The following is a 24,598-nucleotide window of genomic DNA, read 5'->3' as shown; positions in this document are numbered from 1 at the left end:
TTTATTTTATATTATTGAAAATATTAGTTTGATTAGTTAACTAATACACAATAATGATTATCAATAATTATATGTAGTTATATAATAATTTACTTATTAATATTTGTTAATTAGTAGTAGAAATCAAACATTAGGATAACTCATAAGAGAAAATAATGTAGCATTGTTAAAAGGAGAAAGATGATTAGTTTGAGACTATTTGTATAGTTTTTTAATTACGCCATAAAAGAACATAGAAAGGTGAGGATGGTACTCGTGTTTTCACTTCTTTTCTACAGTCTATGGTTTTCATCAATATGACGAGGGGTCAGAGCCGCCCTCTTATTGGCTGAGCGTGTCCCATGCGTGTTGTGGTAAACAAAATCCGAGGTGCGTGTGCGTGCGTCGAAGTGGTAATGGAGGATGGTGATCTACACACAGGGGGCTTAGTTAGCAAGCTGTCTTTCTTTTTTGCTCACAGCTGCCGTTTCAAGTGAGTAATAGGTGGATATATCGCAAGGGAACAAAGCCCGAATCAACAGCGAGTAGGTGGTAAGTACTATCATGTCTAGTTAGCTCTCCGTCCCACAACGTTAGCTTCTTAACTCACAATGCTAATCTGTTAGCCGGAACTGCTCCACATCTGATGTCGATGCTAGACTCCGGTGCTGTCTATTTCCTGGAACAGGTTTCTCTTCCATGGTTTATGACAGTATTGGTGCCTGTGCTTGCTGCTTAACTTACTCATAGAGTTGTGGATTTACTTATTTCTGAAGAGGATTTACGTAATTTTATAATCAACTAAACTTTAAAAGAACATTAAAAAGTGGGCTTTCAAATTAGCTATCGGAAAACTTTTAAGAGTGACTTTTATACGATGTAACAGAAACGATGGTTTTATGTTATTCAGGAAATAATCATGTCCCGTCCAAGATTTGAAGACTGTCTTTAAAAATACTTTTCGCTTTCGTCAATACTTAAAAAAAACAAGACAACACATTAACTCTGACGAGGATACAGTAATGTACACTGTCACGTTTATGTCCAGAACTAAATGAGACTTAAATACTAGACTGAACATCGATGCTATCAGTTAGCTCATGCTATGCTATGCTAACTGTCTACGCTTCCCCCCCTACACTAGTTAGCTCCAGCTCCTGTTGAAAGTTAGCAAATGAGCTAATGTTGGCTAGCTGAGCTTCTATGGAGGGACTGAATTAAAGAGACGCGGGCTGAACCAATCAGAGAAGGTTCAGCAGTTTCCCAGACCCGGTCATCCCCCCGCCAGAATGAGGAACATATACATGCCGGGACATACAACAGTGTCAGAAATAAAACACATGTTATAAAAGTGTAATGCTTTTTAACTTCCTTCTTCTGAAAGGCAGGCTATCCGGACAGAATTAATAATAAAGATTATTTAACTACATTTTCTTCACTAACTACAATAGAAATGTCACATGATAAATTTGCTTTTTCTTCATACTCTACAAACAGGAGCTGCCTTTGAGTTTTGGGATGGCGTCGGATGCGGTTTCCCAAAACCATGGGTCTAAGGGGATCATGACTTTTTATCCCACTGCTGAGGAATTCAAGAACTTCACCCGCTACATTGCATATATAGAGTCGCAGGGTGCACATAAAGCAGGCCTCGCTAAGGTCAGTACTGACTGCTTTTCTTCACAGGCCATATTAGCAGTTTTTGATGTTATCAAATTATATTTATAGGAGGTAAAAACATGTAATCAAAATATAACAATGCTACAAATCATTGAGAAACTTGATAACTGAGGGGCATATTTTAATCATTGTTTAACATTCAAATGTTACAAGCATGTTAACACCGGCTTGTAAAAAGAAAAAAAAAACTCCCCTCCTGATGAAATCAAACAAAATAATGAACGGTATTGATAAAACACTGATTAACTTTTCACTTTTTTGTCTGCAAGATTGTACCACCAAAGGATTGGAAGCCAAGAAGCTCTTATGATGATATAGACGATTTGATGATACCTGCGCCCATTCAGCAGGTGGTCACAGGCCAGTCAGGCCTTTTTCAGCAATACAACATTCAGAGGAAGTCCATGACTCTCAGAGAGTTTCGAAAGATTGCAAACAGTGACAAGTAAGAGGCCTAATTTCTCTTCACTTTCAGTTATGTGTTATATACTATTGCTTACAGTTAACTGCATTCTTGACCTTAATTGCTGAAGTTCTTGAATTGTTTTGTTGTAATCAACTCTTTTAAATTACCATCTTAGGTTCTGTAGTCCACATTATGACGACTTTGAGGAGCTGGAAAGAAAGTACTGGAAGAATGTGACATTTAATCCACCCATATATGGAGCTGATGTAAATGGCAGTCTTTATGACCCCGTGAGTTGACACTTGTGTATGTTCTTGCTGGAGTAAAGGTCCATCACTACTGATGGGTTCTCCTAATACTCTCTCTGTATCCATTGACCTGACACACTAGGGATGCCTTTACAGATACTGATTGTTGTGGTGTGTATCATCACTTCAGGTCTCATCTGTTGATCCTCTGCTTTACTCATACAGGAAGTCAAAGAGTGGAACATTTGCCATCTGAACACCATTTTGGATACCGTTGAATGTGAAAGTGGCATCACTATTGAGGGTGTAAATACACCCTACTTGTATTTTGGCATGTGGAAGACCACCTTTGCATGGCACACTGAGGACATGGACCTCTACAGTATCAACTATTTGCACTTTGGAGAGCCCAAATCATGGCAAGATACAAATTCTTCTTTTCTTTAATATTGTTGTGATTCTAAAATGTGACGACTCTGACTTTTTCCATATTGTAAATCAACTGACATCACACTGCATTATGTATACAGAAATACAGAAATCAAGTGCTTAAAAATGTTTTGAATATATTTCCAGGTACTGTGTTCCTCCAGAGCATGGGAAAAGATTGGAACGTTTGGCTCAAGGTGAGACCCCAGTGATTTTATATTTGTTTTTGGTGTTTATAGTATAAAGCTGTTAAATACCATGAACTCTAACATCTGTCTCCTTTCTCATCTCTTAGGCTTCTTTCCTGGCAGTTCCCAAAATTGCGAGGCCTTCTTGAGGCACAAGATGACGCTCCTCTCTCCTTCTATACTGAAGAAGTATAGCATTCCATTCGATAAGGTATGGCATTTTATTTATCTGCATATCAAACAGTACCTTATTTTCTTGCCTGAAACATATGCCCAATGTAAAAACTGAAGTAACTAATCATTTTATTGCCATTCCCTAAGATTACACAGGAGGCCGGGGAGTTCATGGTCACCTTCCCCTATGCATATCATGCTGGTTTCAACCACGGATTTAACTGTGCAGAATCCACAAATTTTGCCACAGAGAGATGGATTGAGTATGGCAAGCATGCAGTTTTGGTAAGAAACGATGATAGCATAAAAGAACAGAGATAACCTTAATAAAATCTGGTTTTAACTGGCTATTACGTATGTAACTCATACATTCCTGTTACAATCTTTTCTGCTTCTGTTTCCTTTAGTGCTCATGCCGTAAAGACATGGTCAAGATTTCCATGGATGTATTTGTGAAGAAATTTCAGCCGGATCGCTATGAACAGTGGCTGGCAGGGCGAGATGTGGCACCCATTGATCACTCAAGGCCCACCCCAGAGGCCAAAGAGTTCCTTGGAGAGTCCTTCAATGACATCACCAGCAACAGTAACTCGATGGAAAGCTGTGGGGAGGACAGAGAGAGGAAGAGGTGTGTGTCTTTTTTGTTTGTTTGAATACAAATTGTTTGAGCACATGTTAAAGGCCATTAAGTTCATAAGTGTACTTTGCTTTCGTCACATCAACCAGTAAAAGTCCAGTATCATCATAGTAGAACTCTTGGGCTTAAATCAGTGGATACCTTCTTCAAGACAGGAACCAAAGTAAATACTGGAGCACACAAATCACAAGGCAAATTTAATAAAGGTGTAAAAGGACTAATATTTTGAGTTACTGCGTCCTCCTCAGAGTCAAACAGTACAGGTACCGAGCACATACTTGTCTCCAGAATCCTCATGTTATCTCAGACCGACAACCCTATCTGTATGCCTTTGCTGCTCTTATGCCCTTGTTGCTCTCTTGTCCTTCAGCAGTGCAAGTAACTAAACCAGCAAAGATCCCCTCCATGACTGAGCAGTTGATTAAATATTTAAGAGACCTTAAATTAAGAGTCCCATTTCCCTTCATGTATAATGTTTAAAATATTGAGCTGATGCTTAAACAAAAGCAAGTTCTCAACGGATATATATTTCAAGGGTTGTAGTCTTAACTTCCTCATGAACCAGACGAAAGAAGAAATGTTGCAACTAAGCACAGTTAGTAGTAATTGTTACAACGGCTTGGGTTGCTAACAGACTGATCAAACACTGCCTGAAGAGTTGTTGCTGATGGGCTCCTGTTGTAAGGTAGCTGTAGAGGGAGTTGAATGAACAATGTATTCATTGGTTTTGCACGTCTCACTGCAGTGTTGATTAAATCCGCCTGTGCATGTAAACACTATACGTTATTTGCTTGTGACAATTTTCCTGAATTCTTCAATCTCAGTGTTTCCCCTACCATTATATTAGGGGGGCGGCCCGTTTTAGATTTTGTTTTTGGGCTTTCATTGACAGGACAGCTGTCATTAAAAGTAACGCATGAACACCAAGAAGTGTTTGTGTCGGCGTGTGTGTAAAGCTGTAAACCTAGGGGAAACACTGAATCTGATATTTTTCAATTGGAATAGAAAGTCTACATCTTGCTGCAGCTAATGAAACGACTATGTCCACTGCGTTTTAAAGTTGTTTCAACCTGAAGATTTTCCATCAAGTGAAACAAAAACTTTCATAAATACAGAATATATTAGCTGTTGAACTCCATGGTATCCTGATATCTGAATCTAAAATATAATGTGTCAAAGATCCTCAGTTGTCAGCGGTTTCAGTTCTTCATCTGCTCTGTCTGTTTTTTGCTAAACCATCAGCCCTACACAGAGGATAGAGACCAAACGACACAGAGTGTGTCTCGATCTGCCTGACGAGGTCGTTCCCAAAGATGAAGATAATGAGGATGTGGAGCAGTACGGGAAGCGCCCCAGGCTTAGTCTTATTCCTCCACGCACTGTGTCCCAAGATGGAAAGAGAAATAAAGGTATTTCCCCCTTTGCATTACTGCACTCGTTTATATTGTTTGTTAAGTGAGCCTTGAATTGTTTGGTGTGAAGCTGAATTGAATCAGGACTTCTGCTTGAATTTACAGGCCCGCCAAAGTTGGTCGTCACACCAACCAAGCTCACTTTATTAGATCCGTTCCACAGGAGCTTGAACGGAGATGTAGGCCGACCCCCTCATTATACCAAAACCCGTGCGCCTGCAATCTCCTCTCTGTCCCAGCCCAGAAACGGACATCTATCAGTTTCGGTTGCACCTTCATGGACAGAGGCCAACACTGCTCCGACCCGCAAAATGGGAGTAGCTAGCCTTCTCTTCCACAGGACTCTGAGTCCAAAAGACACTCTTCAAGTGCACAGCTACACTTTAGAGAAGCAGCAGCAGCAGCCGCACACACAGCTTCAGGTGCACAGCTACGCCAGAGAGCACCAACCACGTCATCTACAGCCCAAATCCTGTGCACCATCACACACACAGGTTCAGTCTTCATCGGAGGCCCCCAGCTGTGAGAGGGCAGAGCTTCAGTCAGAAACGCGAATCTCTCTTCCCAAAGCAGCACTGGATGGATCAAATACACAGGGTCTTGTGGAGCAGGACCCAAAGGAGGAAACACTTAAAATAACAACACCTGTTTTGGTGAAGGTTATGGAGGAGGAACCTAAAGTTGAGCCCACTAGCACAAGTGCTTCCTCTCAGTCCCCAACACCGCACAGAGAGACAAGCAAGACGGAGAATGAGCTCCCCAAGAACAACAAGCGAAAGGTCTTTAAATATTTATTTATTATATTCATTATTTTATACATATATTTTAAAATAATAAGTTTGATAGTGCATGATTTGTCCTAACACCATTAAACTCTAAACGCTGTGTAGTCATTAATCCTGAACAAATATAAACTTGTTAAGTTTATATTTGCATTGCTTTCCTCTATTTTACTTTAGTGCATGAAGTCACTGAAAAATAGGCAACAAGACATTCGGTATCTCTGTACTTGGGCGGTTTCCTTGCATGATGTTTGCTTACTAATCCCTTCGAGCTCAACGTTATGACTGATCCTGCTGATAGAACAGCTCTTGGCCATCTGATGGCAGATCACACACTTTATTAAGTATTATTCCAAAGTCTTCCGTGAATCTTCAATGTTAATGATGCTGTTCAAACTACAGAGTTCCCTTTGCCCCCTTGAGGATAGTGGCATTGTCATCGTGAAAGACACCATTCCTTTAAGGAAACCAAATCATGATGAGATGAAGGTGATCGCTCACAATCATCACGTAAGTGGATACTAGCTGTGACCAAATTCTCAAAGGGATTTGTGGAACCATTGTGTATCTGGAAATATATGCATACCAGTACAGAGCTCCCAATATGCCAGAGAAATCATGACAACTGATCTTACCTTTTATTATCACAGATGCAGTATATACTCCTTGTTGGAAGTTTTGCCTTGTTATACTGTTGTTTCTCCAGCAGATGTCAGAAGAACAATCATACTGCAAGTCCGTAGTGAAGAAGCACCAGCAGCAAGCACAGCTGCCAAAGCTGCCCCGTCATCACCCTCTGATCAGGGAGCTGCACAGCGACGAAGGTATGCTGCGTCTTAAGTTCATCTGCTTAATCAAGGAATACAAATTAAATAACCCGTTTTATCAATCCTATTGTATTTTCTTGTTACTCATAAACCTACTATGGTTTAAATGTTTTTTAACACCTATATAAATTTTGTTTCTAAATCCTGACACCTTGTCTTCATCCTTCTTTTACACCCATCTGTCATCATCCCATCATCCCGTGTATAGATTGGTATGGCGATGTGGAGGAGGAGCAAGAAGAGAAAGAGGAGTGGGCAAAGGCTCTAACCCAGCTGTGGCAGTGTCGACCTTACAACCCTCAGGCAGAGCGAGAGTATAACAAGAGAATGGGTCAGCAGGCTCCGTACTGTGCCATCTGCCTGCTGTTCCACACCTACCATCAGGTGAAAACTGCAAACATTGAATGATCTTAAGAAGTTTTTCTATCTTATGTTTATTGATCCTTTACAAATATAGCATATAGAAAAATACTGAAGAATTTGATCAACACAAAGGTGGAATAGAAATGGAGGGCAGAAACAAACAGGACCAACACAGGACAAAACAAACAAAAACACTACTTATGCCAGAGACCTGTACTATAAAGGGAGTCCAACATACCCGGTTTGTGTTTGGCTCATCTGGCTTCATTAAAACTAACATAGGAGATCAGGCTAGTTTGTGAAACTTTCAAAAAGGGAAGTTGGGATTTCATCAAGTATGTTCACATATAAAGGGCAGGGTTATGTCTTATGTCCTTTTTCAATCATATCTAAGTCTGCCTTCAGGATATTGATACACTTAAAAAATTCATACAAAAGCATTCTATTTAAAAAAACATGAGCAAGTAAAATACATCATCCAGACCAAATTCAACCTACATTTATACTCTAAAGATTATTGAGGGGCAAACCTCATTTACAATGACATTGAGTCATTACAGAAATAATTAGAAAACAGACATTAGATCAAAAAGAAAAACAGGGGACAGATAATACAAGACTGCTAAAATCAGTCTACAAAAGTCTAAAATGTATCAAGATAATTAAATAAAAACAAACTTTTCGATGAGTTATTTATGTCAAATACAGATGTCTTGCTCATGCTTTATATGTTTTACACATTATTGTTGTTGGAATGTCTATAGAAAACAAAATGCACCACTGTTAAGTTCTATGTAATGTCTTCAGTCAAATGTGATTATTTCTAGAAAGTTAAATATTTATTTGTATTAATGTAGTTCTATATGTCACAGGTTGCACATAGTTTATGAATGAAGAAAACATCTAATATATTCATTTGTCATAGTTGTGTTATAATTATGTTTACAAAGTTGACCTGATTTAAAACACAACACGTTGAAATGTGTCTTAAGTTCTACCAGGCGATTGGATCATCTGATGTTCATAGGAGATAGGTGTGAAGTAAATGTACTAACAGGCCTCTGGACTTCTTTGCTCCCCCTACAGTCCGAGTCGGGCAGTGCGAGCTCATGCGTGATGCTGGTGAACCGTCCTGGTGGCCGCCAGTGGTCCAAGCCACTCATCCCTGAAATGTGTTTCAACACCCAAACCAGCAAGACGAACGACAGCGGGGAGGGACAGCTGTCAAACCCTCATGTATTGGAGGACGGGACCAGCCGGCTGGTCAGCTGTGCTCAGTGCTGCGTTCGCGTACATACCAGTAAGTCTGTGATGTGTGGGTGTGTACATGCATAGATTGTAACTCTTCAGGAATTCTTTCTTTAAATATTCTCATCCGCTCTGATCCATTTTTATATATAAAGTTGATTAGAGGAGGTTCACAAACTTCCACTAATACTTTGTATTAAAAATGAGAGGCTTGAAGAACACAGCTCTCTGCGCCCTGCTCTCTTTTCACTTCTTTTTTTTATTTAAAGACAACATGAATCTTATGCTATTTCTCACCTATGATGCAAATGTTTAAAGATAACTTTTATGGTCTGATTAAATAACAAATAAAGGAAAATAAAATACAGGATGCTGGCAGTTCATCTATCTTCTATAAAATGATGGATTCTCTTGGACTAAAAGCCTCACATTCATGAAAACCAAACAGATGAATGACTTCTGTGAGCAGTAAACATGTGACTCCTTTCTCTGTTCTTCTTGAGGTTGTTATGGTGTGTCTGGCCACGGAGCCGAGCTCGATGACTGGCTGTGCGCCCGCTGCGAGGCAGATGCCGTCACTGAGGTTAGTTGAGTGGGACTCCTATAGGCGACAACGATTATGCCAATCAAAATATTTTTTTATTACATGTCAACATGATAATAGAGAGGCAGAGCTGTTGTTCTAGGTCACTTGGTAGTAAAGAACTTTAAGTGTCTGATCAGTTTTATCAAGTCATGCTTCACTTATTGTAATAAACAACAAAACTGTCACCAACATGCACTAATATGACATAAACTTTAATGTTTAGTGCTGGAAATAAATCCTTTTTTTATCAAGGTTCAACTGCATTTACTAAAGCCAAACCTATTTTGAGTCTATTGTTTTGTCGTAGCTCAGTTTTGCCAATTAAAAAAAAAAAAGACCAAAAATGTATGAGTACATACTGTATGAGGCTTATTCCATTACTTGAATTTATTCATAAAGTCTCATTTTGATCTAACAGCACAATGTAGAACCTGCAATAATCAACCCACGGCCCCTGAGTCGCATGCGTCTCTTTTGAGTCGTACTTGGAAGAAAAAATCCCTACGAAATATTTAAAAGGGGAAACACTGTCATCAGAAAAGGTTAATTGCAAGTCACATCAGTGATCCCCGCACATAACGGCATCACTGCTGACCTTTTTTCCATCTGTAGAAGTGCCATCATAAAACGCAGATCACTTGAAGTGAAACTTTTCAAAATGTGCGTGAACTTATTTAAGTGTGGATGAATGAGGATAATAATAATATCATATAGTTATTGCACTAAACATCTTGATTTCATTGCTTAATCAACTATAACTATTATCCCTGTTCTTAATTACTGGTGTAATTATTTTTCTTATTGTTAGGGAAGAAAGGAACATTTTTGGATTGAGGCTCTTACAAAAGTATGTAAGAGGCTTTTGAATCGAGCAAGGTTGAGGACCACCTGAAGTAGACCATCATGTAACCCTGCTGCACTATAAAAAAGTGGAAAGTTGGGATCTTGTATTTAGATGTAACCAGCACATCATCCCTACCTTCACACAAATAAACTCAGCTCTGTGTGCCGGTTTTCCTTTGTTCAGAGACAGTGAGAGTGTTCTCTCCCTTTGTTTGAAGACTTTGTTTTTCTAAACTTTGTTTCTAAAAATCTTAAAATGTCCTTTGATTTCAACATTCCTGTCTGCTCAGAACAATAGACAGTTGTTGTGAAACATTCTGGGAATGTCGCCCAGTTTGACTACAAACACATTCTGACCAGCAGGGGGCATGCTTTACTTTAAACAGAGTCAGTCGACTTTGACTTCAAAATGTTTCTCAGCGTATGAGCTCTTTTTTAAAATGTTGTTATTGTAGTAAACACAGTCTTAGTGTTTCATTAATATGAACCTAAAATCTGTTTCCAGAATTGGTTACAGAATAGGTCCAAAAGTCTTTTTGTTTTTGCTGTGAATTAAAGTGCTTTTTAGAAAGGAAATAGTCAGACGAGGTAAGAATCGGAATCGGCCAAATAAATTGCAGTCAGTGCCTTTCTTGTTGTTAAAGGTGAAAGAGTCAGTTATTAGAGCCACTAGTTTAAAGATTAACACATTGTTGTGTGTCTTTTCCTCCAGGACTGCTGTTTGTGTTCGCTGAGAGGCGGAGCTCTGCAGAGAGCCAATGATGACAAGTAAGTAATGTTGACAGTCAAAGGAGAATGATTTTATGGTCTTAACCTTCAGTAAATTTTACCTTGACCAGAAGCTTTACAGTTTTTTTGTATTTGTTCAGTAGAAATTAAAATCAAGGCTTGTCCCTAATTTAGAAACGATACATGTTCAATCAGATTTCCCAAACGCCTCTTTAAATGTATTAGAAAACAGGAGTTGGTGGGTTTGTTTTACTAGAGATCTACTATGGTATTGGTCTGAAAAACTGTGGGTTAATTTTACTCCATTAAATTGTCCTTTTCCAGATGATTCAGTTCTATTCATTAGAATCTCTTCATAGCAGCACTCTAACTAGGGGTGCAGAAATGAAAAGATTTCACTAATCGATAACTGTCCCATTGTTAAAGCGAGTACTCAAGTAATCGTTTTGTAGTTCTTTTTCTTTCTGTGATTCTTTTCCCCCACTGGAGGCCCCGCCCCCAACTATGACACGATGCCGACTGTATCTATTGATTAATTTGAATCTTTGGGATTTTATTAATTGTTAGTAATAGGCCTACTTTGTATTAACGTTCAAATGAGGACATTTCTTACTTCAACAGACAGCAAACCTCAAATAAAAATTCACACAGACGTATCTTATGACCGTTTTAACACTTTATTATAATTAGAGCAGTGAGTGTGGTGAGCGGACGTGCAGACATCAATGCGCACTCATCGCACATTGAAGCTGTTGTGACAGCAACATTCTGTTAACAAAGACTACAGTCTGCAGTGTAGAGTAGAGGTGGGCGATATAAAAATATCATATCACGATTTTTTTTTGGCAAGTTACTGACCAGTTCAACCAAACTTATTTGTAACATTGTTTAGTGTAATCCCTATAGGTTCCGTTATCACAAGAGGTGAGCTTCGGGTGGAGAAGCCTGATAGTAACTTTTAAAAACTGAGAGAGAGAGCAGTAGACACCGACAGCAACATTTTAAACACCGGGGTTATATCTCTCATCACTGTCTGTCTGAGCTCCTCTCTGTCTGTCTCTCTGCAGACTGTTCACGTCTCTCCGGCTCGTTAAAAGGTTTCTTGTGTCGCTATCCGAGATGTAAATTTAACTGTGCAAACTATTCAAATAAGTTGACCGTTGCTGACGCCGAGTTGGTTTGAGAAAATATCAGAACATTTGCATATAACCGGGATGGAGTTGTTTTTGCAGACTTTACTTTTAAGTTTTCTTTTCTTTTTCACCGCTGTGGAGCAAAAATGGAGGGGGGAAGACACGTCTGTGTAAGAGCATAAACTGCAGCATGATAGAATAAACATATTAGCCCGGTTCTACGATCTCCCTGCTTTGGCAGCTTTAAGATCGTTATATCGCCCACCACTAGTGTAGAGCACACTTTACTCTGGTAAATGAAGTTACAATAGAACAGGTGAACGATTTAAGTGTTTGTCTGTTTCATCTTTCTCCTCTGTGCTCAATCTCGCTCGTCCGTCCGCTATGAGCTATTTCTCCCTATAAGGTTGTTCCGTTTTGTAGTTATTAAAAGAAGAAGAAGAAGAATTTATACTTTATTGATCCCGCGAGGGGAAATTCGTTTTTACACTCTGTCTAGTAAACATGCTACACAAACATGAACTGAAATACACACACATGCACAAACAGGATCCTGTGGACATGCACTAATGGAGAGGTCTCAGAGTGAGGGGGCTGCCCACGGCGGGCGCTCCTGAGCTTGTGGGGGGGGGGGGGTTAGGTGCCTTGCTCAAGGGCACCTCGGCAGTGCTCAGGAAGTGGCCTGGCACCTCTCCAGCTACCAGACCAATTTCCGGACTTGGTCCGTGCCGGGACCTGAACCGGCGACCTTCCGATTCCCAACCCAAGTCCCTACAGACTGAGCTACTGCCGCCCACAAGAAAGAATAATCATCTAAAATTCCAAAATATAGGAAAACATCTAGTTATGCTGCTCTGTCCTGGATGATCAAACGTCTTTGGTTTGGCGGGGTAAAGCGGTAATCGCAAAGTGAAAGTTCATGGAGATCTTGCGTGCTGCCCTCATTGCAGTGACGTGCGGTGAGGTTCATGGCTGGTGAGGCACTGACTTTTTCAGAGTCAGATATACAAATATATGAACCCATTTATAGAGTAGTGTAAACTCACCATTCAATTGGCAGCTTGCACATTAACTACTGGTTGTGTTTCATATCTCATATCAGCATTATTTACACACACATAGAGGTAAGGTGCATATTTGGCCAAGGAAGAACATTACATTTATAGCGCCTCAGAAAAAAAGTGCACATTTGCGCTGCACTCTCTGTGTTTTCTTACTTTGCCATTGCAATTCCACAATTCATACTCATTCAATAAAAATAAAAGTAGGCCTATATACTGCGGTGTATTCATGGTCTTACCATTACTTGTAAACAAAGTACTTTCGCCTATCCTTCTGTACTACAATATCTGTGACTTTGTTGTAAAAGTCCTCATTATCTTCTTTTAGTTTTAAAAGTCATCCATTATTTATCACTTCACGTTTTGATTGAAAGTCCAGTTTTGAGAAATCTTTGAGCTTACATGTAAAATCTTCCTCTTCCATTTTTGGAATCAGAGCCAAATTTTCAAATAAACATAAACATCAAATCTTGCTTACATCAAGACTCTGTTGATCAACCAGCCCTTTCTCAATATTTACAACAGAGACAGCACAACAACCTGTGGATTTTCCTTTTTCTGAATGTTCAATATGGAAAACATCTGGATGCTTCTGGCTACACACATTAAACTCCAATCGACTCTTACAGTCTCTGCTAATGTGGACCACCTGCAATCATCCAAAACAGATCCCGTTGTCCTTGATAAAACTGATCTTATCACGTTAAACATTTTCTTTAAACTGTGAGCACTTGTCCAATGAGTGACCACCTTCTTCACAAAACAAAAGGTTATGACAAGTAGAGGGAAAGGAGGAGTTTTCCTTTTTAATATCCATTCTGATTTTTCCTTTTCCTCTATGTTAATAACATGGCTGGCAAAGCTACTTCCTCTTTGCCCTGTTGTGACCTTTACTTGCCTTTCCTTTGTCCTTTCCTTTGGACAAACAACCAACGGTGGAGGTAAGAGGTAGGGTTGTCCCCTTTCAGGATTGTAAGCTGCTGCTGTAGGATTGAGATTGCTGGTGGTTTGAGCATTTGCCTTTTCAAAATAAGAGCACATACCGTCAGACACTTTAGACCTGGATTTTAATGCATTAGCTTTAAATACATTGATTTCAGCATTAGCAGCTGCCATCTCTGTTTCCAGTGCAAGAATCTCCTTTTGTTTTCTTAGTTGTCAAACAAAATAAATTGAAACAGTGTCATCTTATGCACGGTAGAATAGTGGTGGGCGATATACCGATATTAGATCGTGAAGGATTTTAACGTGCTGACGATCTGCCAAAGCAGGGAGATCATAGAACTGGGCTAATGTGTTTATTCTATCATGCTGCAGTTTATGCTCCGACACAGACGCGTCTCCCTCCCTCCTGTTTTTTTGCTCCGCAGCGGTCAAAACGAAACTTAAGTACGCAAAAACAACTCCATCCCGGTTATATGCAACTGTTCTGATATTTTTCCAAACCGACACGGCATGAGCAACAGTCAACTTATTTGCATAGTTTGCACAGTTTACATCTCGGATAGCGACACAAGAAACTCTAAACGAGCCAGAGAGACGTGAACAGTCTGCAGAGAGACAGACAGAGCAGAGCTCAGACAGTCAGTGATGAGAGATATAACCCTGATGTTTAAAATGTCGCTGTCTGTGTTTACTGCTCTCTCTCGATTTTTCAAAGTTACTATCAAGCCTCTCCACCCGAAGCTCACCTGTTGTGATAACTGACTTTATAGGGATTAGGCTAAACAAAGTTACAAAGCAGCAAGCAGGTGAGAGTGAGTAACCATGGTGACTGTCTGTCTGTCAATCAACAATGTCCTGCCCCCTCTATGAATTAAACTCTTCTGTCAGTAAAACTTACTTTGATCATGTGTCACAGAATGAACACATTCTGTATTATGTTTGATTATATATAAACAAAACTAAAGTTAGTCCAATGATGTCATAAAAAACAAAGAGCCTGTATGAAGCTACAGCTGTAGGAATTCTGCAGGGCTAAATAGAACAGAAACACTTGAAGTCTACATGTTTTTAAATGAATGCATCACTGCGTGAAAATGTTCTTGATGAACATAAAAAGAGGACACATAACTAAATCATAATTTCAAAGTGGTGAGGAAAACCTTCAAATTGTTCATAAATATTGATCAAATTGAGGGAAAGACATTTCTGTTGCTAAAGATGTTCTGGGTGAGAGACCTCCAGACCTCCTACAAAGATGTTTTACAAATAGATTAAACTTGTCAGCACAGTTTATGTGCATTTAAAAACATTATACAGGGAATAAGTTTGGTTGAACTGGTCAGTAACTTACAAATCTGTCTAAAGATCAGTAATGAAAGAAATCGTGATAAAATCGTGATCGGGATTTTGCCCAAAAAAAATTGTGATATGATATTTTTCCCATATCGCCCACCTCTACGGTAGAATCAAACACGCAGCATAAGTTGCATTTCACACCACAACAAACCACATAAACAGCGCAGCCGAGATTCAACTTCATCCAACGGCACACAGTCTGGTTCACGTAAGAGTTTGTCACCAAAGTTCAGTTATGATCGGCAAAACATGACAGTCAACTCCAGTCGTTGCACCGTTGTCCAATATGGCTATACAGTCAATGTTTACCCAAAGCTCATACCGTCTCTACGTGATGATTCCCCTTTGTGTTGAGTTTATGTTGCGTGTCTTACTGGTGATTTGTTTGGCATGTTGGCTAAACCATGCGTCCACAGCGTGCATCCAGAACTAACAGCTCACAGCTCACAGCTCACAGCTCACACGCTGCTGCGGCCCTTCACAGCTCACACGCCACCGCGGTCCTCCACTGATCACATGCCCCTCATCCGTCCACAGCATACAGGCCACACAGCGTTCGTCCACAGCTCACAGGCTCCAGCAACCATCCGCAGCGCATAGCCCACAGTGTGCGCACACAATCAACAAAGTTCAAAAAATGTTTAAAGTTTCTCTGTTCCACCATCAAGACCTTCACGTGGTTCAAAAAGGAAGATTTTTTTACTTATATTGTGGCTTTTTGTCCAAAAACAACTTAAGTTAAAATTATAAACAAACCATATAAACTCAACAAACAGCCACTGATGCACCGTTCCAGTGAGGCCTTACGTATGCAATAAGTTCAATGTCCAGTCGGGATCTCTTGTTTCTTCATTTAATTTGGATCATATAATCGAACAAACATTTCCAACTCCATTCATTGACCTGTCTCATTGACATGTGGTGTCCCTTCCTGTTGCATCACCCAACAGTGACACACCTGGTAAATTTAATGTGCTTGGCAAGGTGCCCACTGCCCCCTGTTCACAAACAACAAAAAATAAATGCAAAACAACAAATAACCAGAAAATGGCTGCTACATAGACCCAAGATTCCCCTCCGCGTCTCCTTAACCGCAACGGGATACGCATGGCGGGGCTGAGACAAAGACGGTCCGTCTGACCGGATTATTCTTCCTCCTAGATCCTGCTGAGGTCGCTCCTTTTTTTATTCGTTTTCTTCAGGTATACCAGTGATCGATCGACTACCTTTTGTTGGATTACTTTTGTTACTTTTTCGGATGGACTGAGTTTGTTTTGGATGAGTGAACAGCCGCGTCAGCGGATTGCTTCCTTCTTTTTCTGTGGACTAAAAAGACAAATTGAACTGAACTTTCATAGATCATATTGCATATTTCTTTTGTTTGTGTTTTCTTTCTACTGTTCAGAATAATTCACCGGAATCACACGAAGAGTTTGTCATTATCTCATGAAACATTATTATTAAAATCACTTGTTTTTAAAGAACTAATGTCTCTGGTTCAGAAGTGTGTTTAGAGTTAACTAACATTTGGTTGTACATTCTATTTAGAAAAGCAACTACAGTGAATGCTGTTCTACAAAGACTGCACCCTGAACCTTGAACGGATCTAAATCTACACTCTATTTGTTTTTGTAACAGGTGGGTTCATGTGCTGTGTGCCATCACTGTGCTGGAAGCTCGCTTTGTCAACATCACTGAGCGGTGCCCTGTCGACCTCTCCGCCATCCCACTGCCCCGCTTCAGACTGGTAAGACTAAGCACAGATGCTGCACTCTGCGTTTGGTCTGACTGAGACCTGATTAGTAGCCGTTATAATGAATGTTAATTGTTCATATGATGTGATCTAGCGGGCCTCTCTGTTTGCTGTGTTTCTTGTGTTTAGATCTAAAGTTTCTAAAGTTTGCATAATCATTAGCCGTTTTCACACATGCAGGCCTGAAAATTCAGGGAACATTTTTAGACAGCCTGCCCCTGAGTTGCTTGCTGACACATGTCCCTCACAGCGGGAAGTTTTCCCTGTGGGACGGGGTGAGGGGGGTCACAGGAGCCAAGACGAGAGGTAAAAGTATGTGTGAAGATGGCAGATGAGTGATGGGGCCCGACACTAGTTTGAGAATTTCCTATCAATGCTATATGTAATTTAATGTAATCACAGTATCAACAAAAGAGGGAATAAGACCATACTTGTGTATAAAAAAAACAAGCAGTTTGATTCCATGTACTGAGATCTCACTGGTTGGCATCGGTCATGCCAAACTGGTTGACCCTCAATCAGATACATGATAAACAGAGCTGTACTCAGATGGCCCCTGCTTGAGGTTCCTACTGAGGGTAAATGTTCACCATAATGAAACTGGTTTGGTGCCTGTTGGCTGTCCCTGCTCAGTTTCACTTCTCGTTCTCGCCATTGCATTGTGAATAATATCCGTAAAGTGGCTGTGACATTGTGACGGCATTTCATGACGTAAAAGGTCATTGTAGACCATAACAAAGAAGTGTTTTTTACTTGAAATTAATGTGAAAGAGTTATTCTTATCTACCGACTTATGTTTGAGTCACCTTCCAACAGTGTTTTGGAAATGATGCAGGACAAAGTTCACTACAGTTGTCCTTGTTTCTGTTGTTATGCTTTGATCTCAAAGGAGACTTGTTTCAAAGGATTAACTGATAAATGATTTCATATTAGTGTTTCCCACACATAGATGATACATGGGCGGGCCGTCCAAGTACATTTATGGCCTGGTTTTATTTGATTTTTCATTTATTCATGAAATTGCTGTGTGCCAGGAGAACGCGCGAGAGAGCAGACCTCACGGCTCCGTGCAATATAACAAAACTTGCGTTTAAAATAAAAAATCCCTCTCGACTCCTGCGGAGAGATAAGATGGCTAAACCAAGAGAGCAGAATCACATCAGCTTGAGAGAGAGAGAGAAAGTCCACTGTACAACCCTCTTGTAAATGCACTGATTGTGTGCTCATATCAAAACTGAAGCTTCTCATGGCTATGTTTTAATAATGTTGATGTACAGCTGCTTGCTGCTGATGCTGTGCTGGACTCCTATATTACGGAATATCGAGTAGAACTTTTCAAAACGCCTTTTTTTTTTTGTGGCAAAATCCCGATCACGATTTTAACACGATTTTTTCCATACTGATCTTTAGACAGATTTGTAAGTTACTGACCAGTTCAACATTTGTTGTTTTTTATGACATCATTGGACTAACTTTAGTTTTGTTTATATATAATCAAACATAATACAGAATGTGTTCATTCTGTGACACATGATCAAAGTAAATTTTACTGACAGAAGAGTTTAATTCATAGAGGGGGCGGGACATGGTTGATTGACAGACAGACAGTCACCATGGTTACTCACTCTCACCTGGCTGCTGCTTTGTAACATTGTTTAGAGTAATAGGTTCCGTTATCACAACAGGTGAGCTTCGGGTGAAGAAGCTTGATAGTAACTTTTAAAAACTGAGAGAGAGAGCAGTAGACACCGACAGCAACATTTTAAACACCGGGGTTATATCTCTCATCACTGACTGTCTGAGCTCCGCTCTGTCTGACTCTCTGCAGATTGTTCACGTCTCTCCGGCTCGTTAAACGGTTCGGTGTGTTGCTATCTGAGATGTAAATTTAACTGTGCGAACTATGCAAATAAGTTGACTGTTGCTCACATCGTGTCGGTTTGAGAAAATATCAGAACATTTGCATATAACTGGGATGGAGTTGTTTTTGTGGACTTACATTTTGTTTCCGTTTTCACCTCTGCGGAGCAAAAGAGGGGGAGACGAGTCTGTGTCGGAGCATAAACTGCAGCATGATAGAATAAACAAAAGGCCGGTTCTATGATCTCTCTGTTTTGGCAGATCGTCAGCACATTAAAATCCTTCACGATCCAAGATCGTTATATCGCCCACCACTACTGCATATGATGTCACAGTTGTATTAAAAGATCAAATGGAAGTTACGTCACTTCCCTCTAAGGTCTCTTTGTCCCAGTATACGTCTGGGGCTGCCTGTATCGTACTCCTTTTAAAAAAAAAAATGTTTTTTCTTTCTCCCTCTCATCCTCCTTACTTGGCTTGTTTCCTTTCTCCTCCTTTCCTTCCTCTCTACTTCCTGTACTTTAACCACTCATGACTCGCCCTCTTGACCTCACACTCCCCTCCAAATATGTGTTGCTCTGGTAGAAGTGTGCGTACTGCAGGAAACGGATGAAGAGAGACGTGAAAGGCTGCTGTGTCCAGTGCTCCAATGGACGCTGCTCCACCGCGTTTCACCCCACCTGTGCTCAGGCAGCTGGTGTCCTCATGCACCCAGACGACTGGCCGTTCATAGTCTATATCACCTGCCACAGACACCGGACACCCGTCATACCTGAGGTAAACTAGCACAAACACATGTTGGGCTCATGTTTATCTATGATGTGCAGGAAGTCTCACTCTTCCTGTGTATGTCGACTTCCAGCTCTCCCAGCTCCTGTTTAGTCAGCCATGGTGTTAGTTGTAGTAGTTGTAAAACTTAAACTTATTTATTTTTAAATAACAAGAGGGATTCTTACTTGTGTTGTTGTTCATGCTGCTGTGATTCTTTAATTGGGGGAGACAGCCATCTGTATGGTCCTGTCGAGAAATATGCAGAGACAATGTTTTGCAAGAAGAATATGCTGTGGGGGTTTCGTGTCTGCTGTCATGGTGTTAAACTATGTGACGACAAGTCTGGGCTTGATTTTGTAAACTTTCAGCTGTTACTCTAGCTTATTTTGTTCCACATAGAAGAACAGTATCAATGCAACACACACAATATTGGTTTATTTATAACAGAAGAGGGATCCTGGCTGAATTGTCTCTTTACACATGTGCTGCTTATTGGTCCACTTATCTTTGCTGTGCATAAAGTACTGAGGGGTGATAAAGTCTCCATGTCTGCCTCCTAGCGTAACAAGGCCTCCATGCGAGAGCTGATGGCGGGGCAGAGGGTGATCTGCAAGCACAAAAATGGCCGTTACTACCACAGCGAGTTGATGGAGCTGACCGCAGCCACCTTCTACGAGGTTGTGTTCGACGACGGGTCCTACAGCGACAACCTCTTCCCAGAGGACATCGAGGTAAAGAATGAGCTTCCAATCGTCTTTACTCATTCAAGTGAAAGGATGTGAGAGGATGACGTGAAAAACACAGAGACAAACTTTTAGTGTGTGTGTGCGTGAATGTTTAGTTCACACATAGTGTAGATATGATTTGCTTAGTTTTCTTTTGAGATTTTTTTTTCTCTATGTATCCTGAGTTCACCTTCCACTTTTTTCTTCTAACAGAACCGTGACTGCGTCCGGCTCGGCCCACCTGCTGAAGGCGATGCTGTTCAAGTGCGATGGACGGACGGGTTGATATATGGAGCCAAGTTTGTGGCATCACACTCCATCCCTATGTACCTGGTAAACCTCCTCTCTTCTGTCTCTGTCTCCTGGCGCTTACAGGCATCCATTTGAAAGCGGACAAAGTAGCTCTGCCGCTGGGGTAAAGTCGGAGCTGGGGAAGCAGAACAGTGCTGTGTGTGTGTGTGCGTGTGTGCGTGTGCGCGTGTGTGTGTGTGTGCCTTATCGCGTGTTTATGTGGCGCTCCAGCTGTGTGCCTCTCGCCCTTCTCTGCCTTCTGCCGTAATGCACTGGGAAACCAATATTATGCCATTATGGGTGCAGTGTGTAAGTACAAGGGGGTAATGAAAGCAGAACTTCATTACAGGGCTGCCGCAAAATCGCGGTCTGTAAGCGGCTTCTGTCTCTGCCCCTGACATGCTAACCCAGGCTTTACTCAATTAAAGCATTAAAAATATATAGGCGAGCTTGCCCATCAATATGATCTCTTAAAGAAGACGCCCTTCATGTCGTTGGCTTCATTACACAGTTTCTCCTCTGATCGAGTTCTGTGGTTGGTTAGATAGAAATAATGATACAAGTTCTTAGTAGTAAATACTGCTTTGTAACATTATAACTATTAAAGGCACAATTCAAGCAGACTGACTGTATACTAATGTACTTCTGTGTGTGTTTGTAACACTTAGGTGGAGTTTGAGGACGGTTCACAAATCTCTGTGAAGCGAGAAGACCTCTACACTCCTGATGAGGATCTGCCCAAACGTGTCAAGTCACGCCTGGTACCCTTCACTCCTTCATCTCATCAGAGGGTCTTTGAACCTCATTATGCTAACAAAACATACCGCTAGATGTGACGTATAGCCAGGTTTGTTGTTATTTGAGATCAGAAAGTGCTCATTTCTAATTCAAATCTTGTGTTCGCTCCTCAGTCTGTGGCGTCCGACATGCGGTTTGAGCTCTTCACAAAGAACGAAGTCAAAGAGACCTCCAAGAGGCAACGAGTGATCAACTCCCGCTACAGAGAGGACTACATTGAACCGGTCATTTACAGAGCCATCATGGAGTGACGTCCATTCCTCTCTCTTCTTCTTCCTCCTCTCTTTCTCACCACAAAGAGGTGCAGCACCACGTCTTCTCTTCTTGGTCCGGCTTCTCTGTTTCTGGCTACTGCTGATAGGAATGACCAACACTCCCCATCCCCCTCCCCCTCCCCCTCTACTCCTCCCCCCTCCTCCTCCTTCTTTCACAACCTGTCAGGCTTCATCTTTATAAACTACGGCTGGGACTTTCAGAGACTTTTGTGTGCATTGAATTATAATATTTTTAGACATCCATTTCTCATGTATATTTCTTCGGTTTATGTTTTCTTCCACCATTGCATTTTTTTCATTATTTTTCAGGAAGAAGCCATCAATTAATTATTTAATATGAAAAGGTTGGGCTGTCTTACTGCAGCAGATTTATTTTCTCTACGATCATCATATAGCAGCTGTCAACACATCACACTCAGCACAGTGATTCTACTTTCTTAAAAGTAATTTATCTCTGTTATTATTATTGTTTAAAATAATTTATCAACTCATTTGCAGTGAAGAAAAATAGCGCATAGGCTAAATACGTTTTTTTAAAGAAAGCATTATGTTAGGGTTTTTTTCCTTTCATGAATTTAAACAAAGGCAGAACTGAAAAGTTGAACACGATCAGCTGGTGAACAATTTGACTTATGACTTTGATTCATCCAGAACTGTGTTGAGTCGATGTCCCCAAAGAAATCATGTCTCATTCTGACACATCTGCAGATTGTACTTTACTCTCTGTGCGTCTACTGTGAAGAAAGAAGAAAGCTGGACATGTAAAGGGCCCGAGCCTTACATTTCACAGGGCCAGGCAGACTTTGCTTTCCTTGAAGCTTTGTCATAACTCTTGTAATTAATGTTATTATTACACTTTATTTATGCCAGTGCATTGAGTTTGAAACAAAGCTATTTTTGTCATGTCCTTTTCATGGTCTGTAGAAAACCTCAGATGTATTTATATTTATTATATTGAAAGGTTTTCAGACATCCTGTTTAAATTTCCAGGCTCACTTTTCCTGTTTTGGGATTGGACGGTGTGAATGCCTGCGTGGGTCGAGCCCCTCTCTAAGCAAAAAGCACTTATTGTTCCCTCCTGCCACGGGACATTTCGATATTTTTGTGTGTTCCTCATGAAAGTTAGCTTTAGAGATGAACATTGTAACCAGGTTATAGTTTGAGCCCAAATAAAAAAAACGTGGTAAGAGGATCCTTTTCAAACTTGTGTGGGTTTCTTTCATGTCCTTTTTTAATGTGCTTGAAAATACATTTTGGGTAGAGAAAGATCAAGAGGACCTGGGGCTGTATTCACAAAGCCTCCTGAGCACTAAGAGTTGCTCCTAGTGACAAAATTCTAAGAAAACTCTTAGTTGAGACTAGATCATCCCTTAAGAGAGCTCATAAGGTGTGAAACTGTTAGGAGCAGTGAGGAGGACTTTAAACAGGCCAAAGAGTTTCTCAAGCTGAGGAGACAATGGAGAAATGTTCTCCAAACAAAAGATGAACCACAAACATCCACAAAAGACATAAAGGATATGTGTCACTAAAAAGACATTTTCTCACATTCATTTTTTGTAGTTTTGTGAACACAATACATTTCAAAGCCTCCTTTTCATTTCTAGTTCGAGTCACCAAAATGTTTTTTCAAGATCTAGATTTTTGGTTGTTTCGGTATTTTCCTTTACTAAAATAATCTTTGTCCTGACACAGATTGGCTTCATCCTAACCATTGCTCCTGTTGCCTCTTGGTTTTATTGGGTCTAAAACTAGTTGAGTATTTGTCAAAAACAATAATAATAATAAATCAGCCGTTTGTATAAAGTTTTGTTTTTTTTTAGTAAGAAAACAACTTTATTCAATTGACTTTTTTTACAACTTCCAAACTCAGAAATGATCGTACCCAAACACAGATATTGGGTTATGTTTTCTTAAAGAACCATGGCAGATAAAGCGGGTAGTCTTCACCTGTATCTTTGTGTTTGAAGTGCTGGTGTCGGATGTCTCTGCTCAAGGGCATGCAGCTGTGCCAAGCAGGACGAGTCTTGTGAGGTGAAGAACACTGCTGGAATTCCATGAGATGGATGGCTCCTAGCTCTGTGTATCACTGCTCTCTTTCTAACCTCTATAAACCTCTGCTTTCAGACGTGTCAGATTTATCTCATAAGTTGTTACAGCTGTATCAGAGTCATACTCAAATATTTCAATCTATTTTGAAACCACATGTGTTGGCATGAAACTGCAAACTTTGCACACATCAGTTACTGCATGGTTGTTGTGAAGGAATAACTGGCTCCGTGTTGGGTTTCATCTTCCACAGAATTGGTTTGTGCCAGGAAAGTTGCCCTGCAAGAAATTCTGGCTCAGACAAGATCAGCATGTCTGATAGCGATGAAATACCTACCACTGACTTTTTTATTCTATAAAGGTAGGAATCTTTGATCACATCTACCTGTGCTCAGGAAAGTATTCACTCTTCATAAATAATGGAGATATTTGCAGAATAAACGGCTGCCTAGGTGTCTTTGAAGGCAGCATCAATTTTCCATTACCGAAACCTAAACACGGTCATAGTTCCAAAGAAGGCCTTTTAAATATCCAAACATTCCCTTATCAAATTATGAAAATATATTAACCTCACAGCAGATATGTCAATATTGTTGCTGTATTTCTAAGTGCCTCCCTTTCACAAGTTGTTAGAGCATACATACATAATGGTAAGAAACACGTACACATTTTATCAGTATGCTTACAACTACATTATGGTGCTCCTAAAAGTGAAAGAGTTTTTATACATGGATTTAGTTTTGCATAAAATGTGAGGGTTAAAAGAACACCTGTATTGAGTTAGATTTATATCAGCCATGTTGACATGGCATCACATTTATCTTTCATGTTTAGAGAGATTTGGTTTCAAAGTTTAAATTCAATCAATTGATAACAAAAGCTGCTCCCTAAAGCCTACCTGGCATTACATGCTAACACGTCTTTATGTTAAGTATAGCTCCTGCCTCATAGAGTAATTGTATATTTTTCTTCAAGGCACAAACAAGGTAAAACAATCCGTCTGAGGTTATCCAAGGTAACCAGGTGTATTGTTTACTGCTAAAGAAATTTGAG

At 40.3% G+C, this 24,598-nt stretch overlaps 1 protein-coding gene across 4 annotated transcripts; it reads left to right on the top strand.

Moving 5' to 3' along the window:
• The first annotated feature begins 371 nt into the window (after positions 1-371).
• Positions 372-22,702, top strand: kdm4ab (lysine (K)-specific demethylase 4A, genome duplicate b). Of its 4 annotated transcripts, none has more exons than XM_061044327.1 (23): positions 372-531; positions 1,477-1,638; positions 1,929-2,104; positions 2,241-2,355; positions 2,539-2,732; positions 2,890-2,939; positions 3,038-3,141; positions 3,252-3,389; positions 3,512-3,732; positions 4,984-5,150; positions 5,259-5,932; positions 6,338-6,445; positions 6,645-6,759; positions 6,971-7,146; positions 8,212-8,425; positions 8,877-8,956; positions 10,515-10,570; positions 16,665-16,773; positions 19,225-19,416; positions 19,971-20,141; positions 20,349-20,468; positions 21,095-21,187; positions 21,338-22,702. In XM_061044327.1, exons 2-23 carry the CDS (start codon positions 1,498-1,500, stop codon positions 21,473-21,475), a joined length of 3,552 nt encoding a protein of 1,183 aa, XP_060900310.1. In that variant the 5' UTR covers positions 372-531; positions 1,477-1,497; the 3' UTR covers positions 21,476-22,702. The 4 variants fall into 4 exon arrangements, with proteins under 4 accessions (XP_060900310.1, XP_060900309.1, XP_060900312.1 ...); XM_061044326.1 differs by having other exon boundaries at positions 6,642-6,759; XM_061044329.1 differs by lacking the exon at positions 6,338-6,445.
• Positions 22,703-24,598: the final 1,896 nt, after the last annotated feature.

This window comes from Labrus mixtus, chromosome 8, assembly GCF_963584025.1.
Source record: "Labrus mixtus chromosome 8, fLabMix1.1, whole genome shotgun sequence".
Taxonomy (NCBI): Eukaryota; Metazoa; Chordata; class Actinopteri; order Labriformes; family Labridae; genus Labrus; species Labrus mixtus.
The sequence above is the reverse complement of the archived record's forward strand: the minus strand, read 5'-3'. Positions and strand labels throughout refer to the sequence as shown.